A 23,202-nucleotide genomic window follows, 5' to 3' on the forward strand; every position below is an offset into this window, starting at 1 on the left:
GTCGCTACTTTTAATTTTTTAAAGCAAAGTAAGACCGCTGACCCAAATATGTGCAACCCCCTATATTCAGCTCTAAAAAGTGTGTCCAGCTGATCTTTTTGACTCTAGAAAAGTTTATTTTTTACATAGAAGAGATTAAACGAATGTGTGGGTAGCTTGCTTCTGTCCGTGAGTCGTTTGAAAAAGCCACTTGACCTATGGCAGTGACAAGGTGAGAGATTGCTGTGACCTTCAACTGTGATGGCAGATTCAGAGCACATGTTCTCTTAAAGAGACAGTACTCCATTGATTCACATGAATTGATTCCTGAGTGTTCTCTGTGTGTGTGTGTGTGTGTGTGTGTTTGTGTGCATACAAGTCTAAATGTGTTGTTATGCAGCAAGGAGTGTTTGTTAGGGCCTTAACAAGGTGCAGAATCAATCCCATAATCCCCAGGTGCACTTTTGTACTTCCTTAATATTCAAGTGCACTGGAAGCCTATCACAATGTATGTGCATAAAGTATGACTCTATACGTGTAATGGAAGAGATACACTCAAAAAAGCCGAAACGTCAACACAAGCATGCAGTATAAAGAGAGAAAATGCAGTCAAAGTTATACGAACCTAATTTGCTATGTGCTGTGTAGTTTATGAATAGCTACAATAGTCGAATTAGTGATAAATAACAGTAGAATAATAATAAGTCCATTAAAAGTATACTCAATGTTACTGCTCTAATCATTCCCATCTGCTCTTTAATGAAATTGCGAGGACGGCAAGAGTGCTCGGATAATAGCTTCACTTCATTTGTCTCCATTGGGCAACCACAGCTCCCATGATCCTCCTCTCCACTCGCCTCCCACCGGGACGGCAGCAATTAGGACAATTATACCTAAATAATTGTTTCTGCTCTTTTTCTAATAGCAGAAAAATGAGAAGTTCATCAGATTAAAGGACAAACATGCTGAGGTATGAGCACAAATACACACAAAGATGAAATTGTCTTTTGTCTAGTGCTACTCAACGCAGAAGTGCTTCAAGTCTGGACTGCGTTTGAAAGTTGTACTTTTGAGTCTAGTTTTACAAAGAGCCCTGTTTCCCACAGTGCAATTCAAATGTGACATCACAGCAAATAGGACTTAAAGTTCACCAAAAAAAATCGGTTATCATTTATTCACCCTCATGTTGTTCTTCTGTGGAACACAAACAAAGATATTTTGAGAAATGTGGTCTTGTGTCCATTCAACGAAAGTCAATGGGGGCTACTGTCGTTTGGTCACCAACATTCTTTAAAATATCTTCTTTTGTGTTTTGCAGAAGAAAGAAAGTGAGTAAATGATGAAAGGTTAGAAAGATTTACTGTAAACATGAAGTGTGAGACCATTTTGGAGCTATATTAAACCTGCTTTTAGATCCTTATTCTATTGTCTCGCCGTTTCTTATTCTCTTTCTTCAGCTTTCATTGGTTCACCTAAACACATGAACATTAAAGACACAACTGTCTTCTTCGTTTTTATAAACCGCAAAGGTGAAGCGTGGTCAGTTTGGCTCCCTGGGGGCTCCCATAGTGCTGAAAAATTAAGGCAGTCAATATTCTTTCCTTTTTAATAATACATGGTTTGTTTGCTTGGGAATGACACACACTGCATACAAAACACATACACATACATGCACCCGGCAAATTGTACAAAATATGACACTTGAGCGAAGGTACGTTTGGTCAATTCCATGCTTTCAGCTAAAGGTACCAGCACAGTTTATAAATAAAATGGTTTAGGATAGTTCATCTTAGCTTAACTGACAGGTTTAAAATGAAACTAAGAACCAAACGAAAACATCTCAGCATATCAGCTGCTGACTCGTAATGATAACCGCGCTGTTGGCTTTACGCAGGGTTGACAAACTGCCTTTGTCTCTATTAATGACTTGTTGCTGTGTGTCTATGGCAAATGTATCGTTCATTACCTTAATGCAGTCATCCCAGAGTACTTGGCCTCACGTAAGGATGTTTGCTCGCATGAGATAACACTGCATGACATTATGACCTGGCACCACATGTATCTTTTTTTTAATATTTGCCCGTGTTTTTAAATACTTGAAGGTGTTACATTTGTGTTTGGGTAATAAACTGTATCAAAAGTTATAAACTGTAGAGGTGTATGCTGTCTTCTATACGGGAATATCCTTGGCCTGCTGTGTTTTCTGTCGTAATGTCGGATTAGATTTGCTTTCCATAATCATAATTCTGTAATTTGCTTAGTCCACTGGAGAGATTTTATTCCAGCTGTGGGGAAATTAACTTTCCTCTCCCACACACACACACATTTGTGTCAGGCCGAGGACTTCTCAAAGACTTTCATTGTTATCAGGTTAATGATATCAGGTTAATGATATTTTCTATTCCCAAACCTGTTGATATTATTAGATTCGGAGTAAAACATGATTTGACCAAATTTAAAACCCGTTTAGCTAGTGAGGAGGACCACCCGAAATGTTCACACAGGTCGGTTTCGGCATTTCTCAAATCTTTTTGTTGCTTTTTTGCACTATTGTATTTTATATATCTCTATATTTTAAGGTACTTAACTTTGCATTTTTTCTCTCTTTGTAGATTTTTGCAATTTTTGTCAAGTCAAATAAAGTGACCATAAAGGGAGCGTTCATCCAAAAAAAAATATTCTTCGCCCTCGAGTTGTGCCAAATCTGTATAAATGTCTTTGTTTTGATGAACACAGAGAAAGAATCTATACAGATTTGGAACAAATAAATGAAGAGTAAATGAAGACTTAAGAATTTTATACAGAATAAAAGTCCTCACAAACGTATAAAATCAAACGTGTGTTCTGGAAAAGTTTAATCGGGACATCTGGACTGTTATTTACGTTCAATGCATTACCTAGACATTACCAAACGTTTTCACCACAAAGTCTCACAGGGGCCAGTTGCTTTCATTGAATCTTTCAAATCGCTTAACATTGTCTGGGATGAAATGGGAACTTTTACAGACAACACAAAATGTTCTTTTAAAGAGATAGTTCTCCAAAAAATAGAATATTCTGTCATCGTTTATTCACCCTCAGATTGTTCCAAACCAGTATCAATTTCTTTGTTCTGCTAAAGACAAAGAAAGATATTTGGAAGAATGTCAGTAACCAAACAGATCTCATCCCCTATTAACTGCCATAGTAGGGAAAATAAATGTTGGATGGGATCTGTTTGGCTACTGACAGTCTTGCAAATGTCTTCATTTGTGGAACATTTGTTGGAACAATCTGAGGGTGAATAAATTATGACAGAATTTTCATTTTCGGATGAACTATCCCTTTAAGGTCTCAGTGTATATTTACGGTGCATATTTTAGGTCTAGTGCAGGTGTTCTTGTCTGGCAAGAGAGTTAATGACCCGATAAATCAACTGACAAACTGTACATTGTTAAGCTTGAGATTTCCATTCTTTATAAGTCACTTATCGTACTCCATTTTTATAATTTTTATTATTTGTTTGTATTTTGTGACAGAATAAATGTCCATTGTGTTTCCGTCAGTTTAAGAGGACCGCTTCATTTTTTTCCATATAACATTTTGCTCCAAATATATCTATTAGAGGAACCCTTGACTTTTCTGCAAATCCCAAATCACTAGGGGCACCGTCTCTAATCTATAAAACTCATTTTATAGCAACATATTTCATATTTTAGCTGTGGTACTTCAGGGACTGTCCAGTTGAACTGATGTAAGCCTGCACTGTTGTTGGAAGGGGATTAGCAAGGCATTCTGGGAAAAGCAGTTTATTTAGGGACAGAATGGCCTTGTGGTTATTGAACTGGAGTTTGGGACAAGTGTTTGCGTGTTTATCAGCGCTGGCCTTGCTCTGGGTGTCTCTCTGGGACGCACACATCTGCACTCAGGCTAAATAAAGACAAACAGCGGTTTAGCCACCGCCGTGACTCTGTCAACAGACGCCATGTGCCCAGATGACACGGCTGTTAAAGATGTGTAGGTTTGAGATGCAGTGTCTCGAAGTGTCCATGGATTTAAAGTAAAACCACACGAGTTAGTTAAAACCATAAATGTATTTGTGTATTTGTTTGTGTCTTTATGTTTGCAAGCATGTCACACCTCCAGTTCTCTTTAATTAGTCCAAAGCTTGATGGATCATTATGAGAGCGGGTGTGAGAAGGGCCAGAGGTGCCCGTACTTTTAATAGAAACCAGATAGACTCGGTTTAATTATGGATGTTAACCCCTGGGCAGTGTGTGCATGCGCTCATGTGTGTGTGTGTTACTCATTACTGAGTTAAGAAGGATATTCTCTTTGTGCCGTGGTTTTCGAGCCACGCTGAACCCTTTTGGCATCCCGGCCACCTGTCTCCAAAACAACCAGTGTGGTCCCCGGAGGCCCACACCTGACCCCTCTCCTCCTTTTTCCGCACTCACAATAACAAGCACAGAAGATACAGAGACCATAATTGGTGTGCATCTTCTGAAAGCACGTAACCTCCCGTCTTGAACCCATCCGACAGGCTTTTAAAAAACCACGTCTGTGAAATTTACAGTTTTCACCGACTAACAGCAGCGCTTATTAGGGTAGCTCCTCTCAGAAGACATGCTATGGTGTTGCAAGTTCTGTTTTTCAAAAGCCTTCGTCTTTCCACCCATCCGCACGCTTTCATGTCGGTCAATTAAGATCCGTGTCCCAACAGTCCCTTTACAATTCACACAATTTGCTCCCGGAGTACTTGTTACCGGTTTGCTCATGTATGGTTACGGCGGGTCGTAATCCCATCACTGCATCCGTTTACAGTATCAGTAACGGAGACGCTGTGATCTTAGTGTTGTGTCTCGGCTCTTTTGGCCCCTCGGACGCCCAACAGAGTGTTTGTTAGCCCCATTGACGGATCATTAAGGCTTTTAGCGGGCCGGATCGTTTGTTCTCTAATGAGGGAGAAACCCGAGTCCTGATACTCATCGATGATCAATGTCTTTTCCCCTATTTTAACTGTATCTTTCGTTCTCTCTCGCACGCTCGCTCGGCTTCTGTCGTCTTATCTCTCTATCAGAGATAAAAGTGCAGCTCCGAACGCTTGGGAACAATTAGCCTCGCCCGTCTGATCAAATCTCTCATGTGCAGCTCCTTCCACCTCATTTTCATAAAAGTTCGCTAATATCCCAAACCATGCATCGCATTAACACCCCTACGCTTGCTCTCTTTATTTCACAGACCTCACGTGTCCCTCTGAGTAACCGAGGGGCATTTGAACATTTTTCATTTCCGACTTAACAGTGGTTGAATCCTGCTTTGCATACTACAGTATCTGTTCCAAATAATATGCAAGATTGAGATTAGTGCATCTTATATTAGCAATTTTATCTCAAAGCTGCATGGGTGTCCAATGGTTCTGGTGGATATGCATGCTTTTTAGAGTTGTCTAGACATGCTATTTTAGGCCTATATTAATCATCGTGCCATACATTATGCTAAGAAGATTTAGTGATAGTTGCCTTCTCAGTTGAAAAACACACACGCACACATATGTGTAACTATGTTTATATTAATATATCTTTTTAAGAATGGCTATATTTTGATGTTATAAATATCGTTATTATTATAATTATATAATTTTGAAAATGTGTTTGTATTTTTAAGAATATATATATATATATATATATATATATATATTATATAAATACATGTATTTTTTATGTTTTGTATTTTTAGAATATATATAAATAAAAAATAAATAGAAAAGTTACGATAATATATATATATATATATATATGAGGAGCTCTATTCCAAACTGCTATAAATCCATTTTAATAGTTTTCATGAAAATTAAAAAAATTTACCTAGATCGTTACATTTTGTTAATAGTCAATTTATCCTGTTAAAATGAACATGTTAAACAACGATTGTTAAATGAAACAACAATATTGTTGATTATAAATTCAAAGTTGTATTTGTTTAAATTGTATTTTTTTTAAATGTTATTCTTTAAATAACATTAACTTGGTCTGGAATTTTTATTATGCAATGATATTAATAAATGTATAAATATTTTATATATATTATAGGTATACTGTAGAAAGGTTCATTAAAAGTCGGGAACCGGCAAACATTTAAACATTTAGTCACATAAAATCAAAAGTAAAAAGATAGCCGGCCCCCTCGAGGTCGACGGCCGGAGAATAAAACATACATACAAACATAAACATGTTCGGGCCCGGTCCTCTCTCATGGACTGTCCGGTCGCTTGTTCTCTTATATGCTCCCGATCTTCTACGTGATACGAGACCGGTGCTCGAACCACGGTCTCGCCCCGCCTACTCCACTACATATATATATATATATATATATATATATATATATATAGATATGTGTAAATATGATAATTAATTATATTTTTAGACAATATAAATTTTGTAGTCACCTGAAAGTTTGTTCTTGCTGTTAAGATGTTTGTTTTTACATTTATTTATAATTATATAGATTCACTACGATTTTTAAGATGCATCCCAATAAATCCCAATTAGTTGCATTCAATGCTCCACCTCCTGCTTTTCTTTCTCCTGTGAAGAGCTGAAACTTCCTTTAAATTAGTGAAACCAGAGATGTACGGCAAACCGCTGGCCTAATAGATCATTCTGACAGTTTCATTTTAATGCTTGATTATCATTCAATCTTATAATTGTATTATCCAACCGTTCATTTAATTGGGTCTATATTTACACCGATGATTAGGTTACGTTAGATGATTTCTAACGTTATTGTTAGATACACATGGACCTACTTAGAAGCTAGTTTTTCCACGAGAGCTCAACAGTTTATTCTTGCTCACTCATTGTCTGTCTGTATTTTTGTCTTCCTGCAGATGATGTTCCACCTTACTTCAAAACAGAGCCGGTACCGAGTCAGTTGCACCTGGAGAGGAATCGGTTAGTGTTGACGTGTATGGCTGAGGGGAGTTGGCCTTTGGAGTTCAAATGGATCCACAACGACACCGAAATCACGCGGTTCTCATTGGAATACAGGTAAACTTTTTGCATTTTTGCACGTATTTTGTAAAAACATAAATGCATGCTGTTAATTGTTATGTCCAAACGGAATCAATGGTGCTGTCAACATTGACTGTCCTTGAGCTTATGTTTTTGACACATCGCTGAGCTGCCAGGCCGTCTGATTTAAAACATTCCTTTCAGTGTTTTAGACAGTGGCCAAAAAAGGTATTTGCAAACTTGAGCTATGCTTACAAATGCATGAATGTATTAACATTATATCAAAATATTTCACACCAAGTGTTGTTTGTTATTAAGGGAAAGATGGCACAAGCAAACTTTTCAAGCAAAACATTTCACATGAATTAGTAGGTTCGTTTTCTGGAAACTTTCTGTTGTTTAATAATTTTAACCGAAGAATTGAAAATTATGCAATAAATGCTGACAACTTTCAAACACTATTATTGTTTTTTGAGATTACACAGTTTGGCAAGTTGGTCCTACTTCTTGACGCGCTTAGGACAATCACTAAGATATCTAAGTACAGTCAACAAAAGAATCTTTGTTTGTACCACATTAAGACTAACTTTGTTCAGCATACTCAAATAATACCTTCTTCTTCTACTAAAAAACTTTGTTCAACATACATTGTTACCTTTGTTGGGGGTACATTTGAAGTTGTATTTTTTCAGTTGGGTCACCTGATTCAGAGGTTATTTAATTAACTATCCTTCTTTATTTATGTAAACTGTGGAGCTGTGCTGAATGGAGTTTTAATTAAAAGATAATGGAGGTTGATTAGACTCTGATACACAGGGTGGTCACCGTGCTCCTTTCAGACACGTGAGTTTCCTATCAACTCCATTATATATATATATATGTTTTTCTACACCTATGGTAGCATGAACCTAGATGATGGACCTACTGTTTGTGAGGCATTCAGTGTACGTGTGTTATATCAGATCTTTCTTGTGTCATTGGTGCAGGTGAAGTCATGTGGTGAGTCAGCAAAGCTCTGGTAATTTAGCCAGCGAAGATTTTGAGAGGGAGTGATAAATGGTTATTTAAAAGCATCCCAGCTCCCACATTGACCTTTGAGAATGTGAGTGTGTTTGTATATGAGGCCGTGGTCTGTTGTACGCAATGGAGACTTTCCCAAATGAGCTCAATCAATTGTTATCTGGCGGCCGTGTCTTTGTATAATGTCAGCTCGGCTGACTCTGCTACTGTGACACTAATGACATCGGCCGGCCCGGGCATCTGATGAGCTCAGTCATTTTCTGTCTCTCTTTGACATTGCCAAGCGGTTTTTGGTATTAAAGGTGCATTGTGTAATTTTTTGGAGGATCTGTTGACAGAAATGCAATATACTATACATAACTATGTCTTCAGATATATAAAGACATTACACAATGAAGCGTTATGTTTTTTTATTATTTTAGGATGACCTATTTCAATCTACATACACAGTGGGTCCCCTTTCATGGAATTCACCATGTTGTTTCTACAGTGGACTGTAAAATGGAAAAACTGCTTTGCAGAGCGCGTTATATAAATACATAATCTCCTTCGACAAAGAAGCCAAAACATGACAACATCTTAGAGGCCGTTTACACAAAACTGTTTTCAACTAAAAACGTTTTATGAGTTTTAGCTGTTCATTTACACAACAACGGCATTTTTGGGGGGCTGAAAACGAAAACTTTTGAAAACGGGTCTCAAAGTGCAAGTTTTTGAAAACGACGACAATATGCCGTCATACATATTACGCGTTCAGTCTCTAGGCAGTATTGAGTACTTGAGTATTCCCCAAACAATAATGGCGAAAGGAAGGGTGGGGGGGTGGAGTGAGCCGTTGGTTGCTGTTTCACCACCAAACAACATTAGACCCCATTTACTTCCATTGGATGGACACATAAAAAAAAATATTCAAAACATATGACCTTTAAATTAAACATTAATGATAAAGTTTAACCATAGATTTTGAACGTCTGTTCTCAGCAAACAAGCCTCTCTCTCACGACTGAACTTGAGACCGTAATTTCACATTAACAGTAACAATTTCACGCCGGATCTTCAGGAATTAACTCGAGTTCAGTGCAATAATTTGCCTTGTCTACAGGATGGAGGAGACACTCGGTGTGCACAGTGTTCTTATAGAAATTCAGTGAAATATGTTATGGAATACAATCTTATTGTCGCTTCCTGGTTTGGGATTTGCAATAACTGCAAGATGCCTGACAAGGCGATACTTTTTTGGAATATATGTTGGGAGGGTTTCTGCTGAGAGAATACGTACAATCCAAGAGGTTTTAGAGTTTCTTGAGATTACATAGTCACAGTTTCAGTCTAAAATAGTAAATAATCCATGCACTTTTTTACGCAGTACTTTTTATTTATATATTTTATAATAGTATATAGACTGTGCGCTTTTGCGGTCTAAACTCCCTGTAGATTATTTCTGATAACAAGCAAATGAAATAACAACTAAATTACATTAGATAGCAAGTTAAAAGTTTGTCTAGCCAATATTGTTTTGGGTAACCAGTAGAAGAACCGTTACTTGGCTATATTTAAATGCAACAAAGTTACACGACCCATTCAACAAATTGTTTATTTAATAAAATGAGCATGCAACAAAATTCAACTAATTATTTTAAAAACAATGATTATACAATAAGATATTGATATAAATTAATATATATATATATAGTCTAAAATCTAAAATGATCTATTATTAGCCACTAGCCAGACCATTAACAAACACAGACCAGAAGTTAACCTCGGGCCAGGCGCGTGTGTCTGAAACCGTTATTAGTACACTATCGTTGGCAACCACATACAGTAAGTGTTCGACCAGTTTAGAAAGCATTTAACAAACTGACTTAATTTACAGGCCTCCAGGAAATAAATCATTATTTACATTAGCTTTAAAATCAATTGTATTGGACTCGTTAGTTCTGGTTCCAAGAAACACAGTTATCGTTTTCGATTTCAACATGGCAGTGGACTGAAATCAGTCTATACCCCCGTACTCAAATAAATAGTGTTCTTCCAGTATTCCCATAGAGCTCTCTCCACGACTTACTCAAGCAAACATCACCGTCTTCGACACACGCGCCATTAGTGTCACTATAACAGCTAGTGCCGCTGTTGTTTGGTTACTGCGAGGCTTTGCCATTCATCAACTATATGCACTGATTATTCTATAGGCAACAGATGTTATCGGTGCTTCCCGTAACATTGCCTGAGAGCCGAGCACAGCGTTTCCAGCAAATTGAATCACCTGCAGTGTAGGTTTTTAAACTTGCTTTCTTCCATCAAAAAGGGTACAGAAAAGCGCTGTGTTGTTTTCATGTGCAAACATGGTTTGTTGTCTGTGATCTGATAAAGGCACACTTTCATAGCTATGGATTCGGTCCAGAATGCGTCTCAGCAGATTCTCTCCTCTCCTGATGTGAGACATCAACAATACGATACCCACTTCGCAGCGTGGGTGTGCACGTTTGCATCCGTACCGATGCGTCAGAGACTGTCTAGATCTGTTCTGAAGACATCAAATGATTCAGATGATTTGAACCGGGGTCGCGTTTGTTGCATACAAGACAAGCCTTTTCAGCATGGCTATTGATGCGTCTCTCGAGCGCCCTTTAGTCTCCCCGGGGGTCTTACAGTATCAACCCACTGATGTTAATGCATTTGTTCAAGGAAGTGGACGATTCCTGAGAAATGCTGAAAAGGAGCTTCAGATTGCTTTTGCAGTTTTGTCACATGTACTGTACGCCATAAGCTACTTTCTAAAAGAGTCAACCTCGTTCAAGTGCAAAGTTTTCTTTGATATCTTTGAAGAGTTACCTGCTTGCGAATAGGTTGCTAGGTAATATCGTCGCATACAGGTGTCTGTTTATCAGCCGTCTCAGTCAGGGGGGCGTTTGAACCTCCTCTCCAGCTCACCCCGGCTTCCTCTCTTTATCTCCGCTCCTTTCTTTTCTCAGTTAAACAAATGCTAATTAAAGGAGACCTGACACTGCGCTCCGTTGGCTGGAACATCAATCAATCAATGTCTGAAGCCCTGGCCCCTACTGACTCCCTCAACCTGCTGCACAAGCTCGTAGCTCTTTAAAGGTTAATTATATTCATTAGAGATGGAGAGAGAGAGAGAGAGAGAGAGAGAGAAGGGGAGACATAGAGGAAGTCACCCTGAATTTGGTGGGATTTTACACTTCGCAGAACTCCGCAAGGTCAACCAAACGACGTTCGCTTTAACGCTCTTGACTCGTATGCCTCCTCCACAAACTATTGAAATAGTTTTTCAATAAATTGAAACTCTTTATTTATTGAAGTGATTTAAAAGAAAATGTATACTTCAAAATTTTGAGGTATACATTTTATTTTGTTAAAATATTTATTATTTAACTTATTTATCTTAATCATTTTAAATATTTTTTGTTTATTTATTTCGAAGTAGTATAATATGCATCTTGTGGTATGCACATTTCACTGAAATGTATTTATAATTTTTTATCAATCAAATGTAATATTAAAATGATTTTAAAAGTCATTTTAACATACTATCTAGTGGTGAGTCACCAGTGGTGATTGGCTGTAACTTGTAACAAATTACTTGAGATGTCCTAACCTATTTTGCTAAGTTGATGTAATTAAAAACCTTAAATTAAAATCAATTTAAATGAATTAAAAATGTGAAATATTAAGTTGGCATGAATTGTAAAATCAATTAGAATTTTCAAAAAATTATAAAGCAGTAAAAATGACTGTTGCAATGTTTTGATCATCTTTACGTACTGTAGTACAGCCATTCTTGAAAGCTTGTGTGGGCAAATGACCGAATCAGTGGATAATTCTTAATGAATCATTTTGGTGAATAGATTCAAAGTGTTCTTGAGACCCTATGTCCCTCAATTGGTAACTTCGTTATTCGTTTTAAGTACCTTCTAACACATTTGTCAGAATATGGATAGATTGTTTAACGATTCATGGACATGAAATAAACCCGTCAGACTCCACCTAGTAGAATATAGACATATAGACAATGGCAGATAAATGTTTCACTCTATGAAGTAAACCCCCCCAACCCCCCAAACTTCCTAATTAGTCCATTAGTGCTAATATACTCCCCACAAGAACCAATTTAGCGTGCCTGGCAGGATCCGCAACCCGCTAACCCCATCACTAATATCATCTGATGCTTCATTATAATCTGTTAATAACAGCTCTCCTCAACTCCTGCGTTCTAACAAGATGGCTGTCACTCATGCCCTGCCACTTTTCATCACTCCAGGAGTTCACTTCCACACCCACATAATCTTTCCTCGCTCACCGATAGTGTGGGCAAAGCCTGAGGACGTGAGTCAGGCTTGAGATAACGCCGTCAATGTTTCTCTTCTAATGGAACTGATTTATTTATAATATTAAAAACGTTGATTAACATTTTCCAGTCTTTTTATTACTTTTGAAAATGAAGGGTATCCCCATACTAGAACTTTGCAGATGCAGACCTTTGCAAAAGCCCCTTACCAATCCGTCACACTCCCCTGGATGTTGTTCATCCCTTTAACACCCTCCTTGTTTCTTATTCCTAGCATTATGTTCTCCCTTCCCTCATTATCTTTCTTTCTCTCTCACTTATCTCTCCCTCTCTCTCCTCTTCGCATTCTCTCTGTCTGGACAGATCTCTTTACTGTCTCTACTCCATTGTTTGTATTGATTGCCATCTGAGGTCAATGGCTTTTTAAAGCATCTAGATCGAAACGCAGAGTGTCTTTCTCATCTCGCGCCGCCTCTCGCATTCCTTCCCTCTATCTCTCCTTTTTCTGCTGTTTCATTCTCTTATCTCGCTCATCATTGATCCATTAGGTCTGAGATCATTCCAGTCCAGTAATGCAGGGCCTCCGGGTCATTTTAATTTGAGATCAGGTCAGCCGGGCTGATAGAGATGTGGTTTGGCTGGATTAAAGCGGTCATCCACTTCACAAGAAGAAGTAAATTAAACAAGGTTAATGAGGCTTTTGTTGGTTGAAGGTCCTGCCTGAATTTCTGACAAAATTGTGAATACAGGTTAAAAATATTACAAATGCGGAACAGCTTGTGTGATGCTGGGTTGCCGGGTGTGCACCCTTCATGTAAATTTGGTCTAGTGTTGTAACACGTTTTTTGGAAGCACTTTATTTTACAGTCCTTTTTCCCATGTACATACTGTATACTTGTTATAGTAAAATTATAACTGGGTAATAACTAGGTACTAAACCTGAGCCTACTCCTAAACCTAACCTTATTCCATATTATTGTAGTTACTTTAAATTACCCAGTACTTTCTTAGGTAAGTACACTGTGAACCGTTTTTTTATTCCACGGGTTGGATAAAAATTATAGATTTTGTAGAGGTGGAGATTGCTTGCATATTTTATATTTACAATAAGTAGTTTTACTCTCACGTACATTTTTAAACATCTGTACTTTATGAGAGTGTTTTTACTTTGAAAAACTTTTACTTCACTACATTACAAAGCACGTATCATACTTTTAATGATTTATTAAATAAATGTTTTTTTACCTTTGAATACTTAAGTTTGACTTTGTAAGTATAAGTACTAGACAACTTAAATTCTGTATTAAAGGTAAAAGTACAGATACTTAAAAAGTGTAAAAGTAAAAATACTTAGCCCACTTTCCACCTCTGAGATTTTGTTCTTCATGTTTTTTACAGTTATGTTAACACAAGAAATTGTGTGTAATATTAGATGTAAATGATGTATTTATTAGGAAAGACATATTTTAAGTTTTGGTATTTAGAAGTGGTCATTGGTCTATTGATAGGCCATTTGGGCATTTTTCTTGCAGATCTGGCAACCCTGGTCTAGAGTTAATTGTTCTAAACAAGGTTAAAAAACTAAAAACTATTTTTGTTTTTGGATGAACAGTTGCTTTAATCTTTTTGTAGTAATTTACTAACCCTCATTTTACGCATAAAAGACGTGAATCATCAATCAGAAAATGATCAATGGTTAGACATATAAAACAATCTGTATCCTATCCTTAAGCCTTTTAATTTATATCTCCCACAAATTAAATATTGAAGCAAGAATTAAGCAAAAAAAAAATCCTACATGTTACCCTCTTTATTATTCAAGAATATCCCTAGTCACCATTCACTTTCATTGGATGAAACAGTAGCATTGTCAACACTTTTTAACGTAAGAAAATTGGAACATTGGCTTCACGTCATTTGATCATGTGTGCCGTTTATTCACTTGTGCACCTCACTAAACCCAGGCCAGCCTCTTTTGTTTCCCCTCCATCATTCTGTAGGCTAGAGGACCACCTATTGAGAAAAAGGTGGTATTGCAAGCGCATTTACATTCTGAGTCAGTGAAATTCAAGGTCATACTGAGAGATGGGAATAAAGAAAAATTATATTTTATAGCAGTGGTTTCACTTTCTTTGGAGTCGTTCCATAAAAGATAAGGAACATATGTTGATATGAAAAGGAGGTTCGCAGTCGCTCTTGACTGATAACAGAGACATTTGCTGTGTGAAGGACGAGACTAACAGAATGAATAAAAGTTATATTGGATGAAATACACACAAAGATTTTAGGAATGGTATTCTGGCGTTTTGGCATTGCTATGTGCTTGCGTTTGAAGAAGTTTAACGCTTTCATCTTTCTCCTTCAGGTATCTGATACCGTCTTTGGACAGATCGCACGCTGGCTTCTATCGGTGTATCGTGAGAAACCGAGTCGGAGCGTTGTTGCAGAGGCGAACCGAAGTGCAAGTGGCATGTGAGTAGTAACCATATACCTCTCAAGCACATTGCGTTCGTGTATGCCACCTGCCGGTCCTCGTCTGCGCTATTGTGACCATGCGGTTATAGGTTGTGTCCTTGTGTGTGTGTTCCACAGAAAATATCATCTGTCGGTGAGGTGGCATACCTCTGCTTCATTTAAAAGCCCCTCTCCAACGCCACAGCTGGTCCACTTTAACTTTCTCATTAGTTTGATGAGGTTGTGGCGACCAATCACTTCCCCCGCTCGGATTTTAATTCATTCCTCCATTTTGTAATCTGTTTAGCATGAAGAACAGCTGCTGCGCTTGAACCGAGCAGCAAGAATCCTGCGCTACAAGCCAGATTCCAGTTTCACTGCCCACTGACCTCGCTCCGGCTGTTTTCGGTCATTATCGAAGTTTGAGTCTCTCGGTTAGCGCGGCGAGAGCTTCGGTTTGCACCAGATAAACTTTGCTTTCCGAACTGTACTCACTGTTTTCAGTTTTTAAATGCTGAGATTTGCGTACGCTTTGCTTTTCTCGTTTCCCTTTCAAGCACCTTTGCAATAATTGCCATCCGTCTTGCGTTTCATTGGGAAGCTGGAGATGGAGGGCAATCGAACGCAGACGTCAATATAGGAAATCACAAAAGTCTGATATCAAAGGCAGAACGTTGGCGTGCTGGATATTGTGTTCATTTTTTAAAGTGGGTTTTGCTTAATTAGCTTGTGAGATGAATAATGCTCTTGATCTTAAGGAAGTCGAATACAATTTTTTTATATTTTCCTCACCAGGAAGCTAATAGAAATCGAGGGCTGGTTTTAAGTGTTAGGTCAGATCCAGTTTCAAGAGAAATATCGTAAATACATGTAGCCAGAAGCTGTTTTATACAATTTCCTTTTTTTTACAATAAATCAATTCTTACAATAAAAGAGTTGTTCTCCAAGAAACTGAATTTTTCTCGCTCTCATATTGCTCCAAACGTATCATTTTCATTATTCGGATATTGTGTCTTGGTTCTTCTTTTGTGGTAGAAAGAAAAAGGATGAAAGATAGTTATATAGAGGTAGAACTACATCACAAAGGGTAAATGAGGACAAAACGCTTTTGTGTGAAGCGTAGAGAAAGCAGAAGCAAGCAAATTTTGTATTGACTGCAATTTGTTTTTGACAACTTAATAATTTCAATATGTATTATATCTGAATGACCAAAAGTGACGTATTTTGCCATTGTACGAGCAAAACAGTTGTAAACATCTGATATGTATTTCAAAAATTAGTGACGTGTCAGCTTTCCACCTACAAGGACATTTATTCCTCTAATCCAATGGTGTTTTAAATAAGAATGACTGCTGATTTAACGCATGGTGAACGTCCGTTCGGATAAGTCAGTTCTGGTCACTGTCATGGCCGCTAGATGGCTGGCACATATCATCACCAGTGCGACGGCAACCGCGACGATGTCTGACGCTCTGTCAGAGCGCGTCTGTCAAACATTGTCCAACCAGAGCAGATGGTGAAAGACACCGTAACCGTGAATTGCGTTTTTTAGACATTTCTGCCGTGGCCTGTTCCTCGTACGCAGGCAAAACAAAGACAGTTTTAGGCACGGGTGTAGGCAGCAGACATCAAAGATTTGTTTGTATTTGTTGTTGCGCCATGAGTATTTTAACGCAGATTTTAGAGAAGACGGAGGTGAGTTGTAAATCCTGTTTGCAGTAGAAGTTTGTGAGCATCTGTGTAAAACTAAACAAGATTTAAGAAACAAAACAGATTTTTTTTGTGTTGTGACTGAACAGCGGTCTGAATCAACAAGTGTTAATTTATATGTTTAAAAATATGTTTTGGCTGTTTATAGCAATAAATAACATTTTAAAGCAAGAAATTGATGGGTTTCACTGAAAGGTTTGTCACAGCAATGCAATAGAAGAACCATCTTTGGTTCCACTGAGAACCATTCAGCCAAAGGTTCTTTAAAGAACCATCTCTTTCTTACTTTTATAATCTGAAGAACCATTTTTTGCAACAAAGAACTTTTTGTGAAATGAAAAGGTTCTTCGGACGTAATCTATGGCATCGAAAAACATTTTGAGGCACCTTTTTTTTAAGAGTGTATATCATCCAAGAATGAAAGTCATAGCTTGAGTTTGATTGTTAACACTCTTAAAAAAAGGTACTTCTAAAGGTTCTTTGATGCTATTCAATTCATTTCAATTTGGATTGTTTCAAAGCAGCTTTACAGGAGAAATACAGAAAAACAAAGAAAATGTAAAACACAGTACAGTGCATGGTGTATATAGAACAAGCAAGACCATTCTAGTAAATAATATCTAATAAATGCAGTTTTCCGGTGCACAAGCCAGCCAACAATGCCCTGTGGAGAGAAACCCAAATAAATAAATTTGTCCAATTTTCATATTTTATTTTTTAGATGCCATAGAAGAACCTTTTTGTTCCATAAAGAACCTTTAACATATGAAGCACCTTTCTGTTTTTTTGTGGCGGAAAAAAGGTTCTTCATATTAGGTCAAAATTAGGTTCATATTTTTGTTAAATTGGATCATCATCGTGTAATCATTTTTTGATATTTTAAGCAAATTTTTATTGGAATATTATTTGAATCAAATATTAAACTGTGTCTCGTGTATTTTTCTGAAGTATAATTGATAATAAAAATGCACAAAGTGTATATGCCACATATTTTCACAGTATATAGTGTATTTTACAGCAGATGTGTTTGGAAATATTATATCAAAGGTTGAGAAATAAAAACTATATCATAGAGTTTTGCTCACTCTACTTTCTGTTTATAGATATGGGAAGTTTTGACGAAGGTGAACGGACCCAAGCCGTATCCCAGGGAGAAGGAGCTGTTATCCCAGCCCCGCGTATACGCTGTTTCCCTCAACCACAGGTGACGTGGTTCAGAGATGGACGCAAAATCCCTCCAAGCAGTCGAATGTAAGTTTCTAAATGACAGTTATTTTGTTTGGTTACTTTTGTGTCTCTTTCTTTCTTTTGACGACACTGGAGTGTTGTTGAGGAATCTTCGTGGCTATAATTCTTGGAAGAAACATCACATCCGGACATAAACGGTGTATGTATATTTGTGTGTGAGCTTGCATATGAATGTGTCCGTTGACTTTTGAAAATGTTTTTTTCACATGCCAGACACATTCTGTAGCTGTTTTCAGTTTTTTTAGTCTACACTGTAATTGCAAAACCACGTTTATGTGTCCACATGTTCACACTTTTTGGTTTTCCTGTAATGCTCTAAGCCAAGGTTACCTCGTGCAAATGAGCGGAGCAGATAACATTTATTCCAAGAAAATCATTTAATTGAATTTTAATCAGGCCATTGGCACCTCAGTTGCCGTTTCAAAGACTCCGTAAAACATGAAAATAAGCGTAAAATTGGCTGAGAAACCCGCGGAGAGCCACTAGCCTGCCTGAGAGCGAGAAACGCAGAGGAAAACTCTCTCTTTCTGCCCTCGATTTGTCAACGTAATCTCTCTTTGCCTTACTCCTTGTTTGTTTTTCAACGGATTGCACTTGTTTAAACTCATTTCGGGCAAAACTAGCTACGAAACCCGAGGGTCTTCAAAAGGAGCGCTAGCATCTTGACCTCATCTCATGTCCATTTCTTTGTCTTTCTCTCTCTAATCATGCAATCTAAGGCTAGATATTTTTTAGAACAGGATTATTACGCCGTTTGGAGAGAGCTGGGCTTCTACAGTCGTGTCCCTTTCTGCTTCAATTCACAGGCACTGATTTCGCACTGCTCTGGATGTTTAAATGATGTTTTCACAGCAATTGTGTTAAATGTAGAGTATATTGCATCGAATGTGTAAATTACAGATTAGCATCTAATGTGTTAAAAACATCTTGACACTACATTTGCATTTGGCTTGCGGGATGTGTCCATTCTGTCATTTATTGTAGAATTGGTGGAAATATTCTGGGCCGTGGTATTATTGAATATTATTATGGATATAATTGGTGTGATATTTCTGAAACATTTTGGAAGGAGGTTTTCTAAACCCTACATCCTACATTATTAATCTTTTGAAAATAATGAATTCAAACATTTTTCATCAAATGTACCAAATTCTTAAATATAACATATATTAAGAACAAATATATAACATCAATTTGTATTTTAAAAGAATGTACGATTGTTTCTTTTTTATGTCTTCCAAGTAATTTCATACCTTGTTTTAAATCTTTTAGCTGACTTTAAACATACATAACCGTAAGTACTGTCATTTTAATAAACAGATACCAAGTCACAATTTTTCATATCTTGTGGTTCAAGTTCAAATACGAAATAGCACACAGTGCACTCAGTCTTTGGATGGTGGAATTAATCTATAGTTGTGAGGTATATAGAAAATATTTTACTCAGAACTTTTCATTTTCTGTACGTGTGTGTATGTGTGAACCCTTTCCTCCATTTGCCCATCAACCAAATTATTTTTTTTCTTCCTTCTTTCTGTTTCTTATGTTGGGCAAGAAGAAAATGAACAGATTTTGTTGTAAATTGAGCTGTAGATTGGTAAAGCTTGTCCAGCAGATGCCGCATTCTTTCTCTCTCCACGCTCCCCTGACTGCAGTTTTCTCTTGATGAGACAATTTCATACTGAGAGGCTACAACTGGGACTCTCTCTCCTCCATTCCGGCTCCACGACCGCTCCTGTTGTCCATATATTGAGAGATGTGCTGTTTTCTATGAAGCTTCATGCCAGAATGTGGGCTCAAGACTTTCATTTGAAGATCTTCAATTTTTCTTTATAACTTTTTAATGATGTGTTGAAGACCTCTGAAACTAAATCTTGAAATCACAGTCACAACAAAGTGAATGATGTGTGTGTAAAGGGGTCGCACAACGGATGCGGAACCGGCGAGCCGCGCAGCGTTGTGCTTTTGTTTGTAAAAATCAACATCTTGTTTTCTATGAGTGCCAGCGCCGCCATTCCTCGCCTGTTGGCGGCACAATGCTACAACTCAGGACGCTTTCTGACTCCTGCAGCGAAACAATGAGCCACCCTTTTTTAACATTAAATTAGATGTTCCTTGACTGATATCATCTATTGTGTACACCCTGGCAAGATGTATTTATCTGTCTGGAATAACAGAAAAACAGCGCATTAATACAGAAAACCTTGATACATATATTTGATATATATTTTAGAAAAGGGGGTCCCTCACAAAAAGTGAATCATATTTGGGGGTCCTCGTCTATCAATGAATCTCTTAGTCTATTTATGTGTGTGTCTGTCTGTATAAATATGTGTTTATCTATCCGTCTATATATTTGCCTTTCAATGTCTATTTATCTGTCTGTCACAAAAAGAAAGTGGTCCTGTGATCATGTCCATAAAGTCCGTCCCTGACCGGTGCGTCCCACTGCAGTCCTGTCTGTTCTGGCATGATGGAGACGACGCCTCCCTTCATTACTCTCCTTTCCTTCGGGAGTGAGACCGACTCGAACGGCAGTCATTTAACTGCAATAGCCATTAGTCTTTCATTATTGAATGAGAATGCAATTGAAAGGTCCTTTTCCACTGGCTGCCTTTGATTTGTTGTGTTATTTGGGATGGCTAATGTTGTGTATAATCAGAACCTCTGATGGTAAACACATACCAGGAGCTGCCCCACTCCAAATGTTGAAAGAGACGTGCTATTATGTTTTTTTCATTTTGTTCTTTTCCAATATTCCGGACCATCCGCTAAAGAATTCGCTTGAGAGAAGGAAAATTGTCTTCAGTGTTTGAATGACTGTTTTTCATTTGACACTTTCCTTTTTCAAGAAACTGTGCAGTTTAAGGGTGCTCTTAACCCAGTTCTTGTTTCAGAGAGTCTAAAGCTTTTGCATATGATGTTGTATGTATATCAATGCCATATAGATTTGACATTAGTTGCTATTGTTTAGTTTTTCCAATAATTCTTTTTGTACTCCAAAAAAGCTCCAAAGAATTGCAAAATGTCTGTCATGGAACGCCTATAGTGCATTATTTTGTCTATTTATTGGCTTACTATTGAAATCAGATTTTACAATACTGTATCATTTTAGTCTATATTAACATCAGAACATCAATGACGATACATAACTGAATCAGAATTGTGACACTTATACACTTTCTTCATTCAACAGCAGATGTGGAAGGTCACAAAGCCCAAGGGGTTTTATGCAAACAAGCTTTGCATCAATTTTCTCGGACATATTACGCTTCCAGCAGTTTGGCAGGCCTGGCTGCGGCTCAATGCTTCGGACACGCGGCACATAGCTCGGTTTCCTTTTTTGTGGGTGATAAAATCTAGGTTTTATTCAAAGCCTGAATATATTTGACTGGAGTGTCAGAAAGCATTTCATTCCAACAGACGCTGATGGCACCGGAGGGGCTAGTTTGTTTTTTCTACAGCCTACAACTTCTCTTATCAGCAGTAGCATTATGTTTGTTAGACAGGTGTTGCTCGCGAACGCAAACTGTTCTTCTCCTATTGAAGAGCTTCTCCATTCCCGAGCGTTTCCCTCGAACATTGAAGCATATTCTGTCTGTCAGTGTTATTTGACCACCTGTGTTCATGCAGTGTGTGTGCAAGCTAGACGTTTGTGGTTCTGTCAGTATGTGTAAGTGTTGTCAGATATATTTACCGTGGCCGCGGCCGTGGTATTCGCTCGAGACCCTTTTCCCTCTTAGGGGAGCTCTGCTTGTACCGTTTGTATTTGTCTAGGTGTAATAGAGGTCATCGTCTGCACACTCGGCTGTTCTCTAGTGAGTGTAGAAAGAGCACCGCACTGACAAATGCCATTCCACTCGCTATTGTGTGCATGTAACTGTTATAGTAGGTGAGCAAACACACGCAAGTACCAGAGGCTTACACAAGCTCGGTACCAAAACCACTAAACTGACTTGATGTTTAAGGCTCCTACAAATGCATCAAGTGTGCATCCGTATTGCTGAATGGTTAGGTAGCTTAATGGTTTTGTAAGAGAGCTACACAAGTACCATTTCTAAACACGCATGAATTTTCACGTTTCGTGATGCGGCATTGCAGTAAATTAATCTGGTAAATACCTTGACGGGAAACGCAACTCGCAATAGGGATTTAATTTCTCAGATCTGTGATTTGACAAATTCCTACAAACAGCCTCAAGATGAACAGAACATTGATCGCTGAATCTGTGATAATACACATTAACACATACTTAGGTGCAGAAACAAGTGTTAATACATTTTGATAAGAATTAGGCTTAGTGCCGGGTGGTTGCTAGGAGGAACTGTGTGGTTGCTAGGAGATTGCGTTCTTGAGTCTTATGAGTAGAACCCTATGGTTTATGATATTCTAATCTCTATGGATCTTGTCACTCTTCCAGTATAAAAGTATGCAATATTTTGCACTTATTTGCTGCGGCTTAGACTGGAGGTTTATTTTTTCAAAAAAGAAATCTGTCATTATTTTCTCCCCCTGTAGTTGTGACAGACCAAATTTATTTTGTTCTGTAGTGTGAACACATAAGAAGATATTTTGAAGAATGTAGAAAACCAAACAGTTCTGGGGCACCATTGACTACCATAATGGTAGCTTTCATACAATGTTAGTCAATGGTGACCCAGAACAGTTTGGTTACAAACATTCTTTCAAATATCTTTCTTTGTGCTCAGCAGAACAAACACATTTACACAGATTTGAAACAACTTGAGGGTGAGTAAAAGATGACAGGATTTAAATTTTCCGGTGAATTATACCTTTTACTTGAATGGTGCAGATCTTGAATCTTCCATTATTATACCCCCAAGGGGTTTGTTAAATACATTTCTGATGGGCACCTGGGTATATATTAGTGGTGGGCATAGATTAATTTTTTTAATCTAGATTAATCTAGATTAATCTTGGAATTAATCTAGATTAATCTAGATTAAAATGGCTCATTTGAATTCTGCCGAAGGCATTCAGAATATGTGTGCTACCCAAATAATGACTAAAAGTAAGTCTTTGAGAACAGGTTTCTCAAGCCAGGTGGCGCATTAGACCAGGGGCTCATCTCCTGTTTCCAAAATGCATCACAAACTGCTTGAGAAAGCTGTTCTACTATGATAATTGGTGATGAAAATTAAATTATGTTCAATAAGATGAACTTGTGTTTACTTCCGCATTAGCTAAGGGATGATTTGCGTTTAGGTGGTACATGAGACTGGAAGAGCTCCTACAGTACATTTACATTTAGTCATTTAGCAGACGCTTTTATCCAAAGCAACTTACAAAGAGTGAGGGAGCAACAAGCGATATGTCATACAGGAGCCACAATACATTAGATCTCAATACAAAGTTACTGGTTTCAACTAAAGCTAGACCACTACCTGTTGAGAGAAAGTGTTTTTTTTTTTAAACCAATTCCGCATTGCACAAGGTGCAAACAACCTTAGTCTTGTCCATGTTTCCATT

General features: G+C 37.7%; 1 protein-coding gene across 1 annotated transcript in view; it reads left to right on the top strand.

Moving 5' to 3' along the window:
- sdk2b (sidekick cell adhesion molecule 2b) overlaps positions 1-23,202 on the top strand; it is a 232,147-nt gene that overhangs the window by 161,137 nt on the left and 47,808 nt on the right. Inside the window, 3 exon segments of the mRNA XM_056771461.1 lie at positions 6,848-7,007; positions 14,666-14,772; positions 17,568-17,715. Of these exon segments, the coding sequence (XP_056627439.1) occupies positions 6,848-7,007; positions 14,666-14,772; positions 17,568-17,715 (415 nt within the window).

This window comes from Triplophysa dalaica, chromosome 17 (assembly GCF_015846415.1).
Source record: "Triplophysa dalaica isolate WHDGS20190420 chromosome 17, ASM1584641v1, whole genome shotgun sequence".
NCBI classification, from domain to species: Eukaryota; Metazoa; Chordata; class Actinopteri; order Cypriniformes; family Nemacheilidae; genus Triplophysa; species Triplophysa dalaica.